Raw genomic sequence first — 22,573 nt, 5'->3', positions numbered from 1 at the left:
TCATGTGGTTGCTAGGAACTGAATCTTAGTCATCTGCAAAAGTTAGAAACTGTTCTTAACCCTTGAGTGCCCAAGCTTTTAGGAGGTCTTTTTTATTTTTTTAAAATCTAATGTTTTATCTTAAAGATCTTTCCACAACATTTTATGTGAAAGTGTATCAATTGATTTGTATCTCATAGTGGAATTATAATCTAATTCATACACAGATCATTCACTTAATGTTCCAAAGAAACTAAGAAGTAGGTCTTATTAATCCTAGATATCTTATATAATAAACTTGTATACTTTAGATCTTGCACCCGGATTTGGAAGTAGCAGATCATGCCTTCCCTCCTCCACGAACAGCTTTATCCCACTCAAAAATGCTGGTAAGAAATTTAATGTTCAAATTTGGTACTTTTAAAGAGTACTGTACTTGTATTTCTACGTTTGCTTGAAATAGCTGAGTTAGAAGTACTTTTAGAAGGTTTAGGGCAATGTTCTGGCCTAGGAGAGGGAATTTGATTTTTTTTTTCTTTAGGGGGCAAAAGTAAGGACAGCAAAGAAATCAGAGCCTTAGTTATAGCCTGGAACACTCCCTAGCATAAGAATTTGGATTCTTCTCTTCTTATTGTGCTATATATCAAACCAGAGCCTTATTCCTGCTATGCGTGTAATCATATTTCATTAGAATAAGAAAAGATTTTTATAATTTGGATAAATGTTGAAAGAATTTCATAAGCCTTTAAAATGTAATCTTTTGAGAGTTTTTCCCTTTTATATTCATAACAATTTTTTGCAGTTATAAAATAAAGGTCTTGGCATGTATTTCTTTCTATGACATAGTAAAATAGACTATGCTACTTATTTTTTCTCTGGAAGAAAATTGTATGCTCTGGAATCCAATTCTCTTCAGTTCAGTAGAAAGAACAAACCCATTTCACCCCAGCGTAGGCTCTCAGGGGACCTGTGCCCGCTGACTAGGGAGACAAGCGACAAGCTGGGCAGTGTGGCACACTTACCCACTCAGACTTTCTTCCTTCCATCTGCTTTACTTAATTTGTTTTTTAAATTGAGTCATCTGTATGTTTTGCTTTGCATTTTCAGGATAAAGAAGTTCGAGCAGTTTTCCTTAGGTTATTTGCACAACTGTTCCAAGGATACAGGTCATGCCTCCAGCTTATTCGGATCCATGCCGAGCCTGTGATACACTTTCACAAAGTAAGGCCCAGAGCCAGGTTGTCTGTCAAGTGGACTCATTTAATAGGACTGCACTATTAGCCATGTGTATTGAATTAATTTTTGAATGTCCTTAAAGTCTCTGTGTTATGTGACAAATAGAGCTGGTGTAATATTTTCCTTCAGAATATATAAGCTTAAAATTGATTTTTCTCTTATTAAAGTATTAATCAAGCATTAGTTAAAAATTAATACTTGATTTTTTTTTCCTCTTGTCCTTTTGGGAGAAATATATTTCATAACAGTGTTTAGTTACACGTAAAGTCATTCAACCAATTTTCAACCTTTCTATTTTTATTTTAACAATTTGGCTATCTCCGAGTGATAAATTATCATTTCACATTTTTTTTTCTTTACAGACAGCTTTCTTGGGGCAGCGTGGTTTGGTTGAGAATGATTTCCTCACTAAAGTACTCAATGGAATGGCATTTGCAGGTTTTGTTTCAGAAAGAGGACCTCCCTATAGAGCCTGTGATCTCTTTGATGAGGTATAATTCTTATCAATGACTAATAGTTTAAAGGAAAAACAGTTTTTTTAACATTTACTCAAATTCTTAAACATTAAGTAATTGAAATATGTATATCAAATGTTGATAATTATAATGTTAATTAGAAAAATTAGAAAACTATGGAATGTTTTAGAACTACATAAAAACTTTTAACAACTAAGATTGAATAGCTTCTTAGATCTTTTTCAAAATTGGATAGTGCTTCTATAAATAAAACGTGTTTAAATACAGTTGTTTAGTGCTCGTCAGTCTGCAGCTCAGTGTAACTTTATGCACAGATTTGTGACTCTAAATTGCAGTTACATTTAGTCCATCAATGTCATAAAGCAATAATTTAAATTTATAGCATTCCTACTAATCAATAATTACTATTTTCCAGCTACCTTAGTAGAAATATGTGAGATACATATGTAGTCTCTATCTTTTCAAGCATTTGGTCACATAAAGGGAGAAATAGACTATATAATGAGGATATTATTTTATAATTATTGTGCTTTCTCTTTTTTTAAAATACACTTTTTCATTTATCATTTAGTTGTATATCTACAGCAATACATTATGAGGGTCAGGAAAGTAGATGGAATTTATATTTTAGTTTTTGAAACATTACTGTATTGGACCCAATAGATTTTAAAGTTCCTGATGTCCACCCAAAAAAGTCACCCCTGGAACCTAAAGGAAGACTTTGTTCCCTTTTCCCCCGATGGCTTATCCTGTAGGAGGAAAGGTCTTTCTTTTCAGAGATGGATCTTTTACTCTTTGTAAAGATAGTTTCTCACAGGTAAGGAAAGGGAAGCAGAGCTTTTGTTCCTGAAGATGAAGACTAAATGTGTCACTTAGTAACTAGCACATGCAGGTGTGCGGCACACTACCCTGACTCGTACAGTTCTTCAGAGTCACTTCCTGAGCTGTTGTTCCCTAAATAATAGTGTAACTGGCCTTTGATCATACTAACATCAACTGTTACATTCCCAATTAAGTTCTCACTGGTTGATGGCTTATATAGTTAAACTAAGATGCTTGCTAAAGACCTTTGCTAACTCAACTGCTGCTCTCTAAAACCTTATTAATAGCAATGATAGTTTATGTACATCTTTGTTTTCTACCCACATTTTCCTTGCTAACCTCTGGCAAGAAAGTCAGGTTGATTGCTTTCAGCATGAGACTTAATTATTTCTCTTCCCTCTTTGTCTACTTGCATGAGAACATACTTTTATAGGAAAATAACGTTTGCTACTTGGAAAGATCCATTTCCTGGATCACATGGGTGCTATAGAGCTTTAATAGGCAGATCCTACGGTGCCCTCTCTTAGGCTTACACAGTCATCAAATAGATACCTTAGGAATGGAAGGCAAATCTGCCTTTCTTGGTATGACAGGCTTCTGAATACTGGCACAGAGCGGGAAACCCATAGTTCTAATGCCTTTGATTCATCTGTTGGTTTCTAGAAGGAAGAAACTCTGTTCCTTTCCCTTTTCACCTGTTTACTTTCCTATACTTCTTTTCATGCCTGTCCTCTTTAGGAAGTATACAGTCCCACACGATTGCCTTAGCAGATTACTTAATAGAGAGACAGACTCCATATGTATCACTTGAGAACTAAATGGAATCTAAAGGTGATCATGCTCTTCCATCCCGATTTAGAGGTAAAGAATCTGAACCCAGGTCATACCGTCCATAGAGTCCAGGCAGCACAACAGGAATTGTTTGTTCATATTTCTAAGTTAAAGAAACATCGAGAGACTTTCACACCTTCTGAAACTTTGAAGTAAATTATGAATGAGCCCTTAAGGCCTCTGCACTGCATAGATGATTGTTCCCCAAGATTACTTAGTAGGGGCCACCTGGAATCCATGGGTAGAGGTGAAACTCAGTACAAATCTAAATAAATTACTTTGAAAATAACATAGTTTATATGGCTCTTAGTTTGCATATTGTATGAAAATAGCAGTTTTTAAATTCAGCATATTTAGGTACTGATTATTGCCATCTGATTCTTTTTCCAAGTTGGTAGCTTTTGAAGTAGAAAGAATTAAAGTTGAAGAAAATAATCCATTGAAGATGATAAAGCACATCAGAGAACTTGCTGAGCAACTATTCAAAAATGTGAGTGTATTTAGTCTATTTAAAAGTATTGATGAAACACTTCATTTTCAGAATTGAGATGCTCCAGGATTCTAGCAGTAATACCTATGCTCTGGATAGTCAGTCCCAAGATGCCACACTTGCTTCTGTGTATCAGAATGTATCACATTTTTTTATCAGTCACTGTATCATGAAAATATCTTGACCATATTTTTTCCCCATGAATTTCTTGTCCTCATCGTGAGTTTTCTTCTGGGTGTCATGTTTAATAGAGAAAGTTTAAATACACTGGTAATCAGAAGTACTTAGACAGCACTGAGGGTGTGCTCTGCCTCAGCATCTGTCATCTGAGCTCCATTGTTTTGAATTAATGAAGTAATGAACTAAGCTGGAAGAAGGAAAGAAAACCGGCAAGTGAACCACAGAAACTCAAAAGATGAAAATGCACTCTGGCCAGGAGACGTGTTGTAATGTAAAAGATGAGGATGAAGTGAACTAGCCGCCTGAATTCTTAGGCTGGCAGGCAGGCTTCATGCTTAGAGAACAGTGGCTTTGTGCTAAGTGAGTGCTGGCCACTCCTTCTTGAGAAGTTTGTGGTTCCTTTGTTAAACATAAATCAAGTGGGGAATGTGGTACCTCTGAAGAAACGCAGAGGGAAGTTGTTTTAAGGAAATAGAGTGAAGAAGAACTTGATATTAGTGCCCTGGCCCCAATGCATATTGTTTAATCTAGCTCTTTGACAAGGCAAATGACCTAACAGTGAGACATTAGTCACTGCTTTGTCACGTTCATTTGAAATCTGAGGACCGGTAAGTTAAAAGCAGAAATACTAAATGCCTTATTACATGTTACTGAATTGCTTGTATGTAAATGCATGTGTGCATGTGATGAGGATTGAACCCAGAGCTTTGTGCATGCTCTGTGTCTGCTATACTTCCAAGGCGTTCCCCGTATTCCACTCAGTTATCCTCTAGTTCTACATTTGTGGTCGGATCTTCCTTTGAGAGAATTCTTTTTAAAAGATTCATATAAAAACAAATGGTCTCTCTTTTCTGAACTGTCCTCATCTAAGTTAGGCAACATAATTAAATATTCTTGGTTTATTTCTGTAATTGCTAGTGACTTTTATTATCAAATTTGACAGTATGTTTTGCCTAATAACAAAAGAACAGAAATTAACCCAGGAAGAAATTAGGCACAGCATGCTTGGTCCTGGCAAAACATAATTTTCTATTTTAATTATTCAACACATAATACTTCACTAGACTGTCCTTTATAATTAGTTCCTATCCTAAGAAGCAATATGTCATAGTCTTAAACGTATCTCATTTTTAAGTCATAATTGATTTGTCAAAAGTTTAAATAAACGGCATAGCATAAACCACTTAACATACATTATCTGTAATCCTGAAGCACCCACTTAAGGCAGATTCAGAATACCCATTTCTTGAGGATATAATTGACTCAGAATCATGTAGCTATTAAATGAAAGAATCCAGAGTTTAAATTTATGAACTCTCTTATGTCTAATTCCTTAATGTACTCTATCATATTGATTCCATTTAGTCCAAGAAAAGTATAATCAACCAGACAGTGATGGTGACACCTTTAGTCCCAACACTCAGGAGGCAGAGGCTCTAGATGAATCTACAAAGTGAGTTCCAGGACAGCCAGAGAAATTCTGTCTCAGAAAAACAACAACAAAAAAAGTAGCAATGTTTCTATTACACTTTACGACAGTGTTTTAGCAGACTTTCTCACTTGGCAGTGACCCTGTGCTATAAGAGATGGCTGGTGGTAAATGAATGAGGAAATTGAAGATTAAGAAGTAGTTTACTCTCTAGGTAGAAATGGTTTATTGATGCATTTCAAAGATATACAGAATGCCAGGTAGAAATCAATTTAATCAAACAAGTCCAATAGAACTGATAACTTTTAAGAAAATAGCTGTTTACTTCTTTGATCTTTTTTTCAAGACTATATCAGGACAAATATTATAGCTAGTAAGATGACCAAAATTAGGATTCTGATAATCAGTTTGTTTCTACTGTGTGAAGATCAACTGTCTGCAAGGATTGTGCCAAGATACTTTAATGCAAAAAACAAAATAAATAGTTGCTTAATCCTATCTCATAACTTAAATGTTATGATACATTCTTTATATTTACCAGTTTATAAATAAAAGTACAATAAAATTAATATCTAGTAATTATACACACTTAAATGTAAATCAAAACTGTCAGTTTTTAAAGTGATCATAATGAAACATTGCATTATTATGTAATTATTAAGACTTTTCAAAATGTACTTTACATTTTATGAGTCTTTATTAGGCTTTTTAAAAAAAATCTAATTCAATTCCATTTAATTTAATTGAATCCTCTCATCTATTGTATATTTATGAAGTACTTACTAATGTTGAGCATATTTTAGGCACATGATTCTCCTAATATCTTCCAGAAAAGATAAACAAACATGATGATTGAAAATCTGAGAATATCATGATTTATTGTCACCATTCCTTCTAGTTGTAATATTCTGAAGTTTATGACAGCCTCAACATTTCTAATGTATACATTTTTTTAGTAAATTAAAAACAAAAACAAAAACAAAATGAGACCATATGATAAAGTTACTTTTTTGGGTCATGAAGGAAATTGAAAATATAAAGAGGAATCCTGTCAATGTGTGGAAAGTAATCCACATATTTTTATTTTTATATGAAAGCCAGTTTCACTACTATGTCAAAGTCACACTTCTGAAATTCCCCTGTGGTACGCAGGAACCAACCATATAATTTTAGCTTGATTATTCTTGTTTTAGAATTGAAAAATGCTGATTCCATTCAAATGTTTGTAAATACTCGGCTACATTTAAGTATGGTGTATGTCTAGCCTGTCATCACATCCCAGTTCAGGATTTCAAAGATATGTTCACTTTCCAGTTTCTTCTTATCGCTCCTAGAATTTGCCCTTTAGTGAGGTTTCAGGAATGTGGGTTCTATGAATTGAACTAGATTTAGCTGCTTTTCTTGATTCCTGGAACTTCTTAAATACCTAAGAAAATTATTGGTGACTTCAGTACCTGGGAAATGTGGGATAGAGGAGAAAACAAAGCCTTTGAGATGACTCACACAAGCTCTGGCAGGGTTTATGCCACAGACATAATGTGTACACCTCTACACAACATCTCTTTGTGTGCCCAGTTGGTACTACTGAAGGCTGCCCTCTGCCTTTCAGTGTCTTCATGAGCGTGTTTTCCTACATAGGCACCCTGTCCTAAGGCACTGTGATTGCAGACCTCATATAAGACCTTATACAAAACTGCATAATTAAATGCCAGAATAATCAAGATAAGAATTCTAGGAAATTTCATTTTGAAGAACTAGAAAACCAGTTAAAGTAAGATCCTTTAATTCAAATCATAAACTCCTCTCTGATTTTCTTATTTGTGACAAGTCAATTTTTGCGATTGGCTTTACATGGAGCAGAATCTTGAGTGTACCCATCTACAGATTTTGACAAGTGCATGATGCCCCCCAGCATCATAGTAAGTGCCTATGGCATTCTTACCACCCAGGGAGCTCTTCAATGCCTAGTACAGTCACATCTTTCTACCACCTTAAACCCTTGGTAACCAGTGATCTGTTTTCAATCTCTGTAGCTTTGTCTTTCAACAATTCACTTGCTTTGAATTTGCCTCCATTCTCTTAATATAGTGAATTTCAAGTTTATCCATGGTCACGTAGAGACGGAGGTGATACCTCTCACTAGTGAGTAGCATTGCACTCGCATAGATTGCCCAAGTTTTATTTCTCTGACTTGCTGAATAACAGTTTTGGCAATAATGAATATCCTAAACATTTATACAAGCCTTTACATAAATGTAAACTTTATTTCTCTTAGGTAAATCCTTAGGGCTCAGATACTAGGGTATATGGTAACACAACATTTAACTTTATTTAAAACCTGCTGATTGTTTTCCTATGTGTCTGTATTATTTTGTATTCCCACCTGAAGTATATGAGAGTTCAATTTGCTGTCTATCTTAAGCAACACTCAGTATCTTAACTTATTTTTTGCTTCTTTGTTTTTTTTGCAGTCATCTCAAAAGTGTACAGTAGTGTCTCTTTGTGACTATTTTAATTTCAGCAGGCAAATGAATGTATATAATGTTATATAATCATTATATGCAAATGCTGCCTTAATATCTGTAATAAAAGTAATTAGGTAATAATACTTTTTCTCTGGAGTCATTAAAGTAGTCTTCAAACACTCAGCCTTCCCTACTCTACTCAGAGACATTATCATATCGGGCAATATTAGTTATCACAGCTAGAGAGGCTGCGCTATCATGCTAGTAAATGCAGGTCAGTTACGCTTCCAAATACTTCACAGTGCAGGAAAACACCCACATCTGCCCTAAACAAAGAAGTGTCAAGTTGAAAATGCCAGTAGTATCAAAATTAATAAGCACATCCAATGAAAGTGACACACAGTTCAGCACATTAGATGGGAAAACCCTCAACACAAAATACATTAATGTTAGGAGACCGTGATGCATCTCAGTGGCCAGTAAAAGGTTAATAAAGTTAGAAAATTGAGACTATCACATTCCATCAGTCTCATCTACTGTCGGGCAGCTCAAGAGTGATTTACATAAGCAATAATAATGTCTTCAACTACATTTGGGAAGATTTGTGTTATTCCTCAGAGTACTAGGTATGAATGGTGGATATTAAAACAATTTTAAATATCTGAACTAATCTAGAATATTTAGTAACCTCTAATAAAGAATATTTATTGTCTCATTGTTATTGTTAGTGTGGCTATGGCCTGCTTTAGTTTTCCAGTAAGTCTTAAGATTTTTGTTTTGTTTTGCCCTTATTTGACATGTGTGTTTGACCTTCTTTCCTATAAATCCTGAGCATACCCTCATTTAGTCTGACAAAGAAAGAAAAAAATTGATGTTGCCTGACCACATGGTATATAAGTTGGTAATTTTTTTTAAATCTGAGAAAAACAGCTTCTCTGTATGTGTATTATAGCAGGATTACAGATACTATCCCCTGAAAATCATCATCAAAACTTAAAATTTACTCCCAATGAAAGGGCTGAACTTAGCCAGACTTTCTTCGTTGTTCCTTCTGGTGGACTTTCACAAAATTGTTTCTGTGGCACTGTGTTCAGTTGTCTGAGTCTTTGGTTATTTCTTTACATTTAAATTTACATTTCTCTGAACTCGAGTAAAAATTTGTTTATTGGTTTGGACAGTTAGAAAGTAACAGATTTCCTTGTTTCAGCCATAAAACTGGATCACAATTTTTAATGAAATCCAGAACCTAAGGAACCAGTCGAAACCCATTCATAGTGAGAAGTGAGAGTAGATATGTCTAAGACCCTCATGAATACAGCAAGTCCTAGATTGAGCTTCCTGTCCTTGCTGCTTGTTTCACACAAGTTCTATGGGCTTGAGGCAGTTTCAGGTGACACATACAGTCCTCTACACTTAACGTGCTGCCCATTAGAGGGCAGTAGTGCACAGACACAGCAGCTAGGAAACCAAACAATAGATTTGCATCAGATAAACACAGTGTGTCATAAATTAGCAAATCTATCTAAGGTCTACATTTTACTGTAGAATGTTTCTGCAACTACAGATAGGCTCACTTTTAACATGGGGTTTTCAAATGCTTATTATATAGATTTGGTTTACAGATTTTCTGCTTTGTTTATAGGAACACTGTTAATGAGCAATATCTTTTAAGAAGTGATTTATGTGTAAACTTGCTGCTTCTTATACTACAAGTGCAATCGCTATTATTACTAACATATACATTGTTGGCATTGCGATATTAGAAAGGAAAGGAGTGCATTTCATTTTAAGCATCTGGTATCATTAAAAAAATGTAATAGAGAACTGTTTTTAAAATAAATGTTATTTAGACTTTTAGAAAATAGCCTCAGATTGATCCTGGCATGCGTATAGTGGTAATTGCCCTCACAAGACGTCTGTGATAAGTTCTGTATTATCGTCAGTACATATGAGGATGAGCAAGTCATCCTGTCCCAGATCACACCTACTGATGAAATGCTCAGGCTTGGATGTGAGCACCAAGCACTCTGAAAGTACCTCAGTGTACTCACTGGATTACCTAAATTTGCTGCTGAATTGTAATGCTACCTAGTTTTATCACGTTTTCATATCTAATCTTGTTCTGGGCTGCCTATTCAGCTTGTCCATTTAATTCTTGTCCGTTTAGTCATAGGCTATATAAGGTTGCATACATCTGAAACCTTGACTCAGCCATTTTCGCTCCATTAGTCTGTATAGTACTAGAAAAAAATACCTAAAACAATTAACTTACAAGGATGAAAGATTAACATTGACTCTATGGTTCAGAGACTTTAAGGAAAAGCTGCCGGACCCTGATATTTTGGATTTGGTAACATTATGATGAGTGCATAATAGAAGAGGCTGTTCATCTCAATATGGCTAAGAAACAGAGACAGGAAGGGGCCAATATCCCCATCAAGGGTACATACTTTGTACCCTTCTTTCCACTGGGCCCTAACTCCTAAGGATTTTAGCATTCCCAGTAGCACCAATGACTTAATGATGAAACCTAGCATATGGATCACTGGGGGTCATGTAAGATCCAAGCTATAATGTTCTTCTGAGCTCCCTTGATTTTTTATGGGTCTTTGTTTTTTACTGTAAGGATAAACATGCCACATTATAGATTTTGACTAGAAGTACTGCATGTAACCTTTATTTTCCTAAATGACCTTAGTCATTTCTAGAACAGCAGGTAATAGAGATGTCAAGAAAAATAAAATGTGGGCTGGGGAGATGGCTCAGCGGGTAAGAGCACCCGACTGTTCTTCCAAAGGTACAGAGTTCAAATCCCAGCAACCACATGGTGGCTCACAACCATCCTTAACGAGATCTGGCTCCCTTTTCTGGGGTGTCTGAGGACAGCTGCAATGTCCTTACATATAATAAATAATAAATAAATCTTTAAAAAAAAAAAAGAAAAAAAAAGAAAAAGAAAATGTAACTCAGAGATACTTGCGTCATTACATAAGTTTCTACTTTAATTTTTTTTTATGTTTTAGAAGTTGTTAAAATGAGGAGGCTCTATAAAGGCTCAGTGAATAAAGCCATGTGAACCCGACAACCTGAGCTCAGATTCCCAGAGTTCATGTAAAAACAAGACCCAGTAGTGTCCACGTCCATAATTTACTTCAGTGTACTTCAGTGGAGACGTGAAATGTAGAGATGGGAGAAATGCCAGAAGCTTGCAAGCAAGCTAGCCCAACCTACACAGTAGAGAACAAAAGAGAACTTGTCTCAAGATAGAAAGTGAGGACCAACACCCCAAATTTTCCTCAGACCTTCACACACACTTCACTTGACACATATATGAACATATACATGTATACATATATACAAAAAAAATCTTTAAAAGTTGTCATGGTCAGCAGATGCTGGTGAGGTTGTGGAGAAAGGAACACTCCTCCATTGCTGGTGGGATTGCAAGCTTGTACAACCACTCTGGAAATCAGTCTGGCGGTTCCTCAGAAAACTGGACATAGTACTACCGGAGGACCCAGCAATACCTCTTCTGGGCATATACCCAGAAGATCTTCCAACTGGTAATAAGGACACATGCTCCACTATGTTCATAGCAGCCTTATTTATAATAGCCAGAAGCTGGAAAGAACCCAGATGTCCCTCAATAGAGGAATGGATACAGAAACTGTGGTACATTTACACAATGGAGTACTACTCAGCTATTAAAAACAATGAATTTATGAAATTCTTGGGCAAATGGATGTATCTGGAGGATGTCATCCTTAGTGAGGTAACCCAATCACAAAAGAAGTCAGTAGATATGCACTCACTGATAAGCGGATATTAGCCCAGAAACTTAGAATACCCAAGATACATTTTGCAAAACACAAGAAAACCAAGAAGGACGACCATCGTGTGGATACTTCATTCCTCCTTAGAATAAGGAACAAAATACCCGTGAAAGGATATAGGTACAGAGAAAAAAATTAGAGCTAAGATGAAAGGATGGACTATCCAGAGACTACCCCATTCGGGAGTCCATCCCATCATCAGCCACCAAACCTAGATACTAATGCACATGCCAGCAAGATTCTGCTGAAGGGTCCCTGATATTGCGGACTCTTGTGAGGCTATGCCAGTGCCTGGCAAACACAGAAGTGGATGCTCACAGTCAGCTATTGGATGGAACACAGGGCCCACAATGGAGGAGCTAGAGAAAGTACCCAAGGNGNTGTAGGGGGCTGCAACCCTGTAGGTGCAACAACAATATGAACTAACCAGTAACCCCTGAGCTCATGTCTCTAGCTGCATATGTAGCTGAAGATGACCTAATCGGCCATCATTGGGAAGAGAGGCCCCTTGGTCTTGTAAACTTTATATGACTCAGCACAGGGGAAGGCCAGGGCCAAGTAGTGGGAGTGGGTGGGTAGGGGAGCAGGGTCGGGGGGGGGGTTGTCGGTATAGGGAACTTTCGGAATAGCATTAGAAATGTAAATAAAGAAAATAATAAAAAAAAAAGCATTAGAAATGTAAATAAAAATAATAATAAAAAAAAAGTAAAAAAAAAAGTTGTCATGGTGACTATTTACTTCATTTGAAATAAAGTACAGAGAAGGGTTTTTTATTGCTACAAAAATCAGTCTAAATAGGAATAATATTCTTTAAAATATTTGAGAGTCAAGATCCATATGAATTATCTCTCCACTCTGAAAAAACTATATCCACTGTATTTTAGAAAATTGATAATTAATATTTTGAGAATGTGGATAGAAGGCATACCTAATGATGAAAGCATCTTAAAGAAGTGAAATGAACCCCAAGGACCACAGATGCTGATGTCTGTGTTCATTGCAGGAGTAAACATGAGCTGATTATTTATCTTAGGTAAGTTATTTGTCTAGCATCTCATATGGAGCAGTAAAAGAACCAAACTCTAGTGTTTTAACACTTCAAACAGTCTCATTTCCATTGTGTTCTGAGAAATGCTAACTGTAGCCTCGGTCCTAATCCACCCCCACCCCCCACACTTTTTTTTTTTCTGGATCTGAGCCATATCACCAGAAAGAATTTTGGGGAACAGTTCTAATAGATGGTGACAGTTGACCATTTTTAACTGACGAGAGCATGTTATAGGATACAAATGAGTTTAGTCTACACCATAGGTTCAGTGGAAATAAGGAATTTTCTGGTGGCAGAAGGATAATAAATGCTAGAAGAACAGTTGTAAAGCAGCCTTCCCTAGAGAACTTTATAGAATACATGAATTCCACTCTGCTCAGGATTTGAAATAGAATCCTCCTTAAACTGATGCTAGATAAAGTTTCACATGAGCCCTAAGAGTATTTAAAAATATTAGCTGATGGGGTTAGGGTATAGCTCAGCAGAAACATATAGAAAGTCCTGCATTCAATCTCCTACCCCAGAAACTTTAAATTAACTAAGTTATTACATCTCGTTGTATGTCAAACATATCATACTTGATAGAGTGCAGTGGAAAGTAGTTTAGTGCCTTCTACATGCCTATCTTTTTCCTGCAATAGGTATATAGAATAAGACAAATAAAACAAATAGCAAAAACAAAAAAATAAAACACTAACTTTTTAATATGGGGCTAGAGAGATGGCCCAGAGGTTCAATTTTCAGTATCCACATCAGACAACTCATTAACACCTAGACCTGCAGCTCCAGGATAGTCACTACACTCTTCTGGCCTCTGCAGGCAGCTTTATACAAGTGTGTATATGCGCGCGCGCACACACACACACACACACACACACACATTTATGAAGAAAAATAAAATGTTTAAAATTTTTAATTTAAAAATCCCTTTTAAACCATGCAAAACATCTGCTTTTATGGTGCTTCATTTTAGAGAGACAAGTCTGGACAATAGATAAATCATAGTATGTAGAAAGGTTTCACATATTAAAGAGAAAAAATATAAAGAAAATAAGGGATGTATCGAGGGAAACAGAGTAATTTTGCTAAATTGTCCATAAAAGATGTATATGAGAACTGCAACTCTAGAGGAGGCAGAGAAGCATTTCAGACCAAGGGAACAGCTGTGTGCCAAGGTTTTAGGCAGTGACAGGAGAGCCTTTGAGCTTCAAATCGAATGCATGTAAAGTATAGTTGAATAGAAATGCTACATCTTGCAATCTCATTAATAACTTTGGGTTTTACTCTAGTGAAGGGGGTATTTGAATGAACAAGGATGTGTGGTGATTTGTCATATTTTAATTAGATCACTGACTTTACTGTTGAGAGATGGAAAAGGGCAGAATCAGGGAGACCAGTTGTACTGGATAGTCTGAGAGCTGTTAGCTTGAACTAAAAGGAAATGTAGGCAGATTATAAATCTACTCTGACAGTGAAGTCCACAAGGTTGATAGAAAAATGGATAATTGTATGTTAGAAAGAGGGATTAGAGATGACCAAAATACATATTCAGTGATCAAGACTAAGTAAAATAGATTTCTAAATAGATGACATTGTTATTTTATATCTTAGTGGAAATACTTTGTTGTACATAGTTAAATAGAGGAGTATAGAACTGGAGAGAACATTCAGATTAAGAACATTGAATCATTGATGTCTTTATGATAAAGAGGTAACAAACTGGAAGTAATTTCTGAAGGATTTAAGTGTCAGTAGAATAGAGGCCCAAGGATCAAGCATTGGGGTATTCGCATAATTAAAAGGTGAGGAGATGCAACCAGATCTAAAACCAAAGCAAGGTACCTATCTATTCACGGAAGAAGACAACCAACTGTCTGAGATGCTGCTGGAAGAGCTTGGAGAAAGAACGTGGTATTCTATATACTTTAGCATGTATATGAATGTACTCATCTGTTTGATTTTAGTGTGTCCCTCTGTGCTCTTGTATTCTTCCTATTTTAACAAAGTTATGTTAAATGTGTTAACTTGGATACTTTTTCTACTGTCTGATGTTATAGGAGAATCCAAACCCTCATATGGCATTCCAGAAAGTTCCACGTCCAACAGAAGGATCCCACTTGAGAGTTCATATTCTTCCTTTCCCAAAGATTAATGAAGCCCGGGTTCAAGAACTAATACAGGAAAATCTTGCTAAGAACCAGAATGCACCTCCTGCTACACGAATAGAAAAGAAATGTGTAGTGCCAGCAGGTCCACCTGTTGGTATGTATGTGCATGTGCGCATGCATCCATGTGTGCGTGTGTGCCTCTGTGTGTGGGTGGGTGGGGTGGGTGTGGGTGTATGCGCGCGCATTGCTTGTTTTTAAAATGAACCTTTTATGAGACAGGAAGTGACATATTCCTATAATCCCAGCATTTGGGAGGCTAAGGCAGGAAGATTGACCCACGCTTTAGGCCAGACTGAGCTACCTAGGGAATACAACCCCCACCTAGAATATCTCTCGCAAAAGGAGATTCTATCTGAAAACCAACTGTGTGTCCTAATGAAATACAAGACATGTCAATGAAAAGCATATAATTTTATAAAATGAACAAGCTCATAAACTAAAATCAAAGTATTATCAACAGAAACAACTCCATCCACCCTTCCTCCCATAAAAAGTAATAATTATCTGACCACTGGCACTGTAAAAATCTGTTTCTTTCTTAAAACAATTTATTGAGCTTAAAGTAAATTTTTTGTACTTCACATACTGAAAGTCCTCCCACGAGTATACAGTGCAGCAACTTTGGAGTAACTTACAGTTTACTCTATCATCACGGTTTAGTTGAAGAACGTTTTCTTAAGCCATTGTTCTTTTGTACCCTTTCTCAATGATTTCCTTCTTCCTTCTAGAACTACCTTCTCTCCAGATTGGAAAGTAATCTCCTTCCTGTTTTCATGGGTTTGCCTATTGTGGACATTTGTATAAATGCACTTACATACCATGTGTGCCTCCGTGACAGGCCTATTCATCTAGAATAATGTTTTCAAAGTTTTTATGGTAGCGTATGTCATTATACCATTGGTCTTTGTGAGTGAATAATGTTCAGCAGTAAGGGGAAATATATGTACATTTGACCTTTTTAAAAATATTCATGAGGAGATGGACATTTGAGTTGGTTTTGCTTCAGGAGTTTTATTAATAATGTTGCTATGAACATTGATACGCAACTTTTGTGTAAATATACTTTCATTTCTCGTGAGTACATTCCTAAGGATACTCTGTTTTAAGGAGCTAGCTCTCTTTTCCATAGAAGGTGCCCTAGATTACACTCTACTAGCAATGTCACACAAGGGAGTGACACCTCCCAGGACCGAAGTGCTAAGCAGCTCTTTGTTGCCTTGTCTGCATCTTCTGTTAATGTCTATAATGCTGGGTACTGTGGCATACACCTTTAGTCTCAGCAGCCAGGGAGCGAAGACTGGTAATTCTCTGAGCTTGAGGCCAGCCTGGTCTACATAAAGTTTCAGGGCATCCAGGGCTACATCATGAGTTCTGTCTTCAAATAAATAGTCTTTGTCCAGCTTTAATTTGAGCTATTTATTATTGAATTACTAGAATTTTCAATAGTGTTTAGGTGATTCCCTTACCAGATATCTGATTTATAAATATATTCTCCTCTTTTTTCGGACTGTCTTTCTTCCTTTTATTAAATTAAAATTTTCTTTATTATTTATTCCCAGTGCCACTATCACAGCCCTCAGGAATGTACATCTAATGGACACTACATTGCACCAATCAATAGCTGCACGTTTTGCAAACTGTGGCTGACAGTCCTGAACAAGAAGGGTTTCTTTCCTGTTTAAGCTGCAGTAACTTTTCTGACTATAGATCATTGTTTCTTTTGTGGTAATTTTTATAGTTTCTGTAACATATTTAGAACAACTGTCTCAAAGTAACCTGCAGCTTTCCTGACAATGCCTCCCTCTCTCTCCTGCTAAGGACTTAGCCCTTTTATGCTGTGTTTTAAAACCTTCTGCTACCATATCCACCACCCTACCACCAGATCCATAGCCACTACCCTTGATACTGCCTCAGCACTTCCAGCAAAACTGCCCCTCTTAATGGGGCCATAATTTGATTGCTGTTACCCACTGTAATTTCCAAAGTCATTATAGTTCCCACCAGCACCTCCTTCATTGTAACCATCATATCCTCCTCTACCACTACCATATCCACCACCTTGGTTCCCATATCCTGTTCTACCACCTCCATAATCTCCTCTACTACTGTAACCAGGAACACCACCATAGTTGCCACCATCACCTCCAAATCCATTATATCCACCATCACCACCTCCATAACTACCTCTGCTGNCACCACCTCCACCACCATAGCCACCTCTTCCACCAAAGTTTCCTCCACGACCCATTAAGTTGTCAGGTCTACCTCTATAATGTCTCTGTGACTCAGCCGACTGCATCTCTTGTTTAGAAAGGGCCTTTTTCACTTCACAGTTCTGCCCTTAAATAGTGTGATGTTTCTGAACAACAATTTTATCTATCATATCATAATTATCAAAAGTTAAAAAAGCAAATCCTCTTTTTTCCCACTCTGCCTGTCTTCCATAACCTCTATGGTTTCAATCTTGCCACAATTTTCAAAGAAGAAAGATTCTTCTCTGAAATTTTGTTCTGTATCTATTAACCACCATTTTTTCTTCACTGTTAAGTGGATACTCAGCTTTACAGAATCCTCTCTAGAAACAGCTCTCTTTGGTTCTCCCACACCCCCATCAACCTTGTGTGTGGCTGAGCACACAGTGCAGCATCCACCTCTTCAACACAAGTGTAGGTCATAAAACCAAAGCCCTTAGAATGTTTTGTTTGGGGATCACTCATTACTGCAAACTTTAATGAGTGTGCCTCATTCCTCAAAATGTTCTCTTAAGCTATCATCTGTGGTTTCGAAGCTCAGACCACCAATAAAAGGCTTCCTCAACTCTTCTGATTCCTTTGGATCATGGCCCTCCATTTTGAGACCTCACCTCTTCCAACTCATGTTCAGTGAGACCAAGAAAAAGAGGCAGGTCTAAGGACTGCCTTTCATTTTCTTTTTAATTAGTTAATTTATTTACTTTCCATCTGACCAGTTTCTCTGCCCTTCTTTCCTCCTAGTCCCTGCCCCCATCCCTATTCACTCTTCCCCTTCTCTTCAGAATATCAGCAGCCTTGGCATATCAAGTTACAGTAAGATAGACCTTTGAAGCTAGGCAAGACAGCCTAGTTAGGAAAAAGAGTCCCAAAGGCAGGCACTGTGGTCAGAGACAGCCACCCCACGCCTGCAAGACCAAGCTTATAGCTGTCACATGTGTGCAGAGGGCCTGGGTCACTCCTGTGCACACTCTCTGGAGGTTCATGGACTGTCTGTCTTTAGTGATACTTGTCTCTTCTTCCCAAGCAATGGAGGGGATGTGTAAAAGTCTCATGATAGTGGAGCTATTTCCTGTTTTAGTTCTAGTTTAGTATTCTGGGTGTATCTTGAAGTTGATTTCTTAGATATGTACATATTTGCAAGTGTTATACTAGTAACTTACCTCTTCATTGTTAGAAAATGTGAACTAAATTGTATACTCCAAAGGAAAAAATTGAATTACTTTATAACTATTAGCATGACCAATATATACTGTTTTTTCATTTGTTATTTTAATTTTTTCCCAAGAATTTGAAAGATTAGCCTAGTCAGTGCATAATTTATGTAGTTTTAATTTATTTGTGTTTTCTTTATATTCCTCCACTAGTTTCAATAATGGAAAAAGTGATAACAGTTTTTAACAGTGCACAGAGACTGGAAGTTGTTAGAAACTGCATCTCATTCATATTTGAAAATAAAACTTTGGAGACTGAGAAGGTAATAAAACATTTTTCCTATTTATTATTTTCCTTTTAGTATTACATTTTGAAGTTATCAAGTGGTCTCTTCTCTAATTCTTTTGTCTCTTTAAGTCATGTTAATGACTTACATGAATAGTGTCTAAAATTTAGACTGTAGTTCAAATGTATGCCTACAAGAGAGAGATTTCATATTATCATTTTTAAGTGTGTGTGTGTGTGCGTGTGCGTGTGCGTGTGTATGTTATGTATTGGGTGTATGTGCTGGTGTCAGCAGATGCCATGCCACCAGAGCCCCCCAAAAGTGGGAGTTACACTGTAAAGAGTCTCTGGATGTGGGTGCTAGGAACTGAACTTGTATCTTCTGTGAAAGCAGCACACAGTCTTACGAGCTGAGCTGTCTCTCCAGCCACTTTCTCTCCGATTTAAAAGCTTGGTTCTTTAAAACTTTTTCTCACACTTTATTTTAGATATAATTTCATCTTTTGCAAGGAATCTAGTTAAATTGTATAATGAATACTAGAAACTGATAATAAAATTTAAATGTGCCTTTGGGTTTTCTTGCCTTCTTCAATGGATCATGCTGAATATGACATAGACTTTTCTTGGTGACTCATGGTCACAGTTCTCAACATCTGCTACAAGGGGTTGGTAAATATATACAGTTGCTTGCTACTTACTACATGACTAACCCATCATCCTCACTTTTTCATGTTGAGCGTTTTGTTGTTTATTTGTTGGTTGGTTTCTGCCTTCAGCTTCTGCATGCTGTTTTCTTCTGATTTTGGTTTGTTTTGGTTCGGAGTTTTGGAGACAAGGTCTCACTCTGTAGTATTCTACATCGATGTTGTCTTACTGATCCTCCTGCCTCAGCTCCTTGGAATACCAGGCTTTCCATGCTGATTTTATACCTACTTCTACTGTTGATGTGCCCCATTGCTCTGACAATTTTCCTTAATTGCTTATTTGTACCTTTGTTCTATACTTTTAGGATTTTCAAATTAAATAAGCTCTTTATTACAAAATGCAAATGAGCAGGTTTATATAGTAAATTAGGGAGCCATTTCTGAATGTTCTTACAATGAAAGCAATGCTCTCATTAAAGATAACATCCAAAGATATCTAAATGTCTATAGCTTTGAGTCATGATCTAAGCAGCAGTCTATTTGGTCATTAAAGTTCTGACAACTCCGGGGAAGGAGGGGTTGAATTTAATGTTTTCTCAGTCTGTGTTACAAGCTACTTGTACTTGTTTTTCTTGCTGTCTTATAAATGAACATATAATTACAAATCTGTTTTACAATTGGTCTTAATAGTGAGTCACCCATTCCCTAGGAATTCAATTCTGGTGACTTTGTTAAATACTTGACAGGACATATTTAATTTTCAGTGTGGTTGCTTGAAGGTTCTTTTGGTCACATGGAATTCTTTTGTTCTCAGACCCTTCCTGCTGCCTTGAGGGCCCTTAAAGGAAAAGCAGCAAGACAGTGTCTCACTGATGAACTGGGTTTGCATGTTCAGCAGAACCGGGCAATATTGGACCATCAACAGTTTGACTACATAATAAGGATGATGAATTGTACTCTACAGGTAATCTTGAGTGATTTTGGATTATTCCCTTTTGCAAATACCTTTTTTTCAAAAGATATATTAATTACTGAAATATCAGTGTCTTGGGGCTGCTATGGCTAAAGAAGAGCTGGAATCCATTGAGTCACTTGCTCCTTAGCTGATGTAAATCCTCACTTCTTTGTTCTTTCCTTGTTTTCTATTGACAAGTACTTTGTTACTATACTGATTTTATAATGTGAGCAATATATTAAAGACCTATAGTCATATATTACCAGATTTCATACTTATGTCGGCTAATATAGTTTTTTGGCTGTTTTATTGGGTTCTAATGTTTTATTACACCCTAATGAAACCTTCAACACTAGGTAGGAGAGAAAGAAAGTTAGTAGTCTTGGGACTACTTCCTACTGATTAGAATGTTGAGTTCCCTTGGGGCAAGTCCAATCTTCATCATCAGAATACCTTCAATTTCTTCTCATCAAACCACAATAACAACAACCGGGAGGAGCAAGAGGGCAGCAGCCTCCACAGGCTCTCTCAGGGCCTGGCTGTGCATGAAGTAAATCATAACACCTGCTGTGAAGTAGCCTCTTATCCCATATCTGGAATCAAAACAAAAACATATTCACATAACATCACTGGGTTTTTTAAGAAACCAAAATTCTCACTATATATGTCACTCCCTAGTCAGTTTTTAGATGTTCTTGAAGCAGAGAAGAATTAATAATGAACAATCCAATGATAACTGAATGAATTGAAAGAAACAGTTTTCTGTAGGCTTCAGAATAAGTATATGTTCTTAGAGAAATGACATTCCTATAAAATAATGAGAAGCCAAATTAGAAGAAACAATTTGGATTCCTTGTTGTTTGCCATCCTGTTCTCTTTGAGTATTGAGAATTATTGGAATCCAAGTGATATAATAAAATACTTCAAAAGTATGTCATAGTAGAAACAAAAGCTACAGGTTAGAATTGCTAATAAAATTTGTAGATTAAAGAAGCCTAAATAAATGCAAAGATACAGTATGTGATAATAGTTCTCAAAATAATCTCTAGAGGTGATATAATTCCTATCAGAAATCCAAGTAGAAGATTAAAAAAAAAATCTTCTTTGTAATTCCCAGTTTTGACCGAATAAGTCATGGAGACTTGCCTTGTCGGCTCTCAAATAATTAAATAATACAGTATTGGCACAGTAGACCAGAGTAAAGAGCCCAAGCAGATACAATAATCAAATTGACCAGTAGAACAGAATAAAGAACCCGAACAGATACACACTTATATTAAAATGTACTTTATGGCAAAATGGCATTTTAGAACAGTGGCAAAATTATGATCTATTTTGTAAGTTATGGTGGGACCTGTAGATGACCACAAACACATAATATGCCATCAACATAGGCCAGACATAGTGGTGCACAACTTTAGTCCCAGAACTTTGGAGGCAGAAGCAGATATGTGAGTTTGAGACCAGCCTGGTCTACATAAAGTGAATTCTAGGACAGCCAGACATAGTAAAAACCTGTTTGGAAAAAAATGAAAATGAAAAAAAATAATAACACAAAAGTCACCCTCACACTAAGCAGTATCAGTTCCATGTGTGTTAAAGCAAGGTTTGTGAAGGCACCAATAATACCCATCTTAAAATATTTGACTATATTAAAATTTATAACATCTGTTTATCTAAATGATAGATAGATAGATAGATAGATAGATAGATAGATAGATAGATAGATAGATAGATAGATGCAAAGGTAGATGCATGAATGCATGCATGCAAAGGCTTAAGGAGCATGCCAGCACAGGCCAGGTGTAGTAGCACATGCCTTACATCTTACATCTAGCAAGGGGAAGACTAACACATAAGGTTTGGAACTAAAGACACTCCAGGGCTACATAGTGAAATCATCTATAAAAACACAAAACAAAAGAAAGAAAATACAAGCCTAAGAGTGATGTGTATAAGGCATATAGTTGCCAACAAATTTGTATCTAAGTATAATAACTTCTGTAGGTTTTTCTTAAAGGCAACCTAATTTTCAAAAGGAGAAAATATATAAAGAAAACTACCTGATTAACAAGAATATAAAAGTGTAGTCTAGGCAGTAATGGTACATACCTTTAATCCCAGTACTTGGGAGACAGACACAGGCAGATCTCTGTAAGTTTGAGGCCAGTGTGGTCTATAGAGAGAGTTGCTGGACAGCCCAGGGCTATACTGAGAAACCCTGTCTTGAAAAAGGAAGAGGAGGATGAGGTGGTAGTCTAAAAAGAAATCTAATCTTGCTTTTTATTATTATTATTATTTTCTTTATTTACATTTCAAATGCTATCC

At 36.5% G+C, this 22,573-nt stretch overlaps 1 protein-coding gene and 1 pseudogene across 1 annotated transcript in view; one reads left to right on the top strand and one right to left on the bottom strand.

Moving 5' to 3' along the window:
• Positions 1-22,573, top strand: part of Sbf2 (SET binding factor 2) — a 292,547-nt gene that overhangs the window by 156,450 nt on the left and 113,524 nt on the right. Inside the window, exons 11-17 of the mRNA XM_029535769.1 lie at positions 291-368; positions 1,087-1,200; positions 1,578-1,706; positions 3,736-3,834; positions 14,847-15,051; positions 18,574-18,683; positions 20,105-20,254. Coding sequence (XP_029391629.1) covers positions 291-368; positions 1,087-1,200; positions 1,578-1,706; positions 3,736-3,834; positions 14,847-15,051; positions 18,574-18,683; positions 20,105-20,254 — 885 coding nt within the window. The remainder of the gene's footprint in view (positions 1-290; positions 369-1,086; positions 1,201-1,577; positions 1,707-3,735; positions 3,835-14,846; positions 15,052-18,573; positions 18,684-20,104; positions 20,255-22,573) is intronic.
• LOC110316643 lies at positions 16,800-17,807 on the bottom strand (annotated as a pseudogene).

Source organism: Mus pahari, chromosome 1 (genome assembly GCF_900095145.1).
Source record: "Mus pahari chromosome 1, PAHARI_EIJ_v1.1, whole genome shotgun sequence".
Taxonomy (NCBI): domain Eukaryota; kingdom Metazoa; phylum Chordata; class Mammalia; order Rodentia; family Muridae; genus Mus; species Mus pahari.
This window is presented reverse-complemented; position numbering and strand designations above follow the sequence as displayed.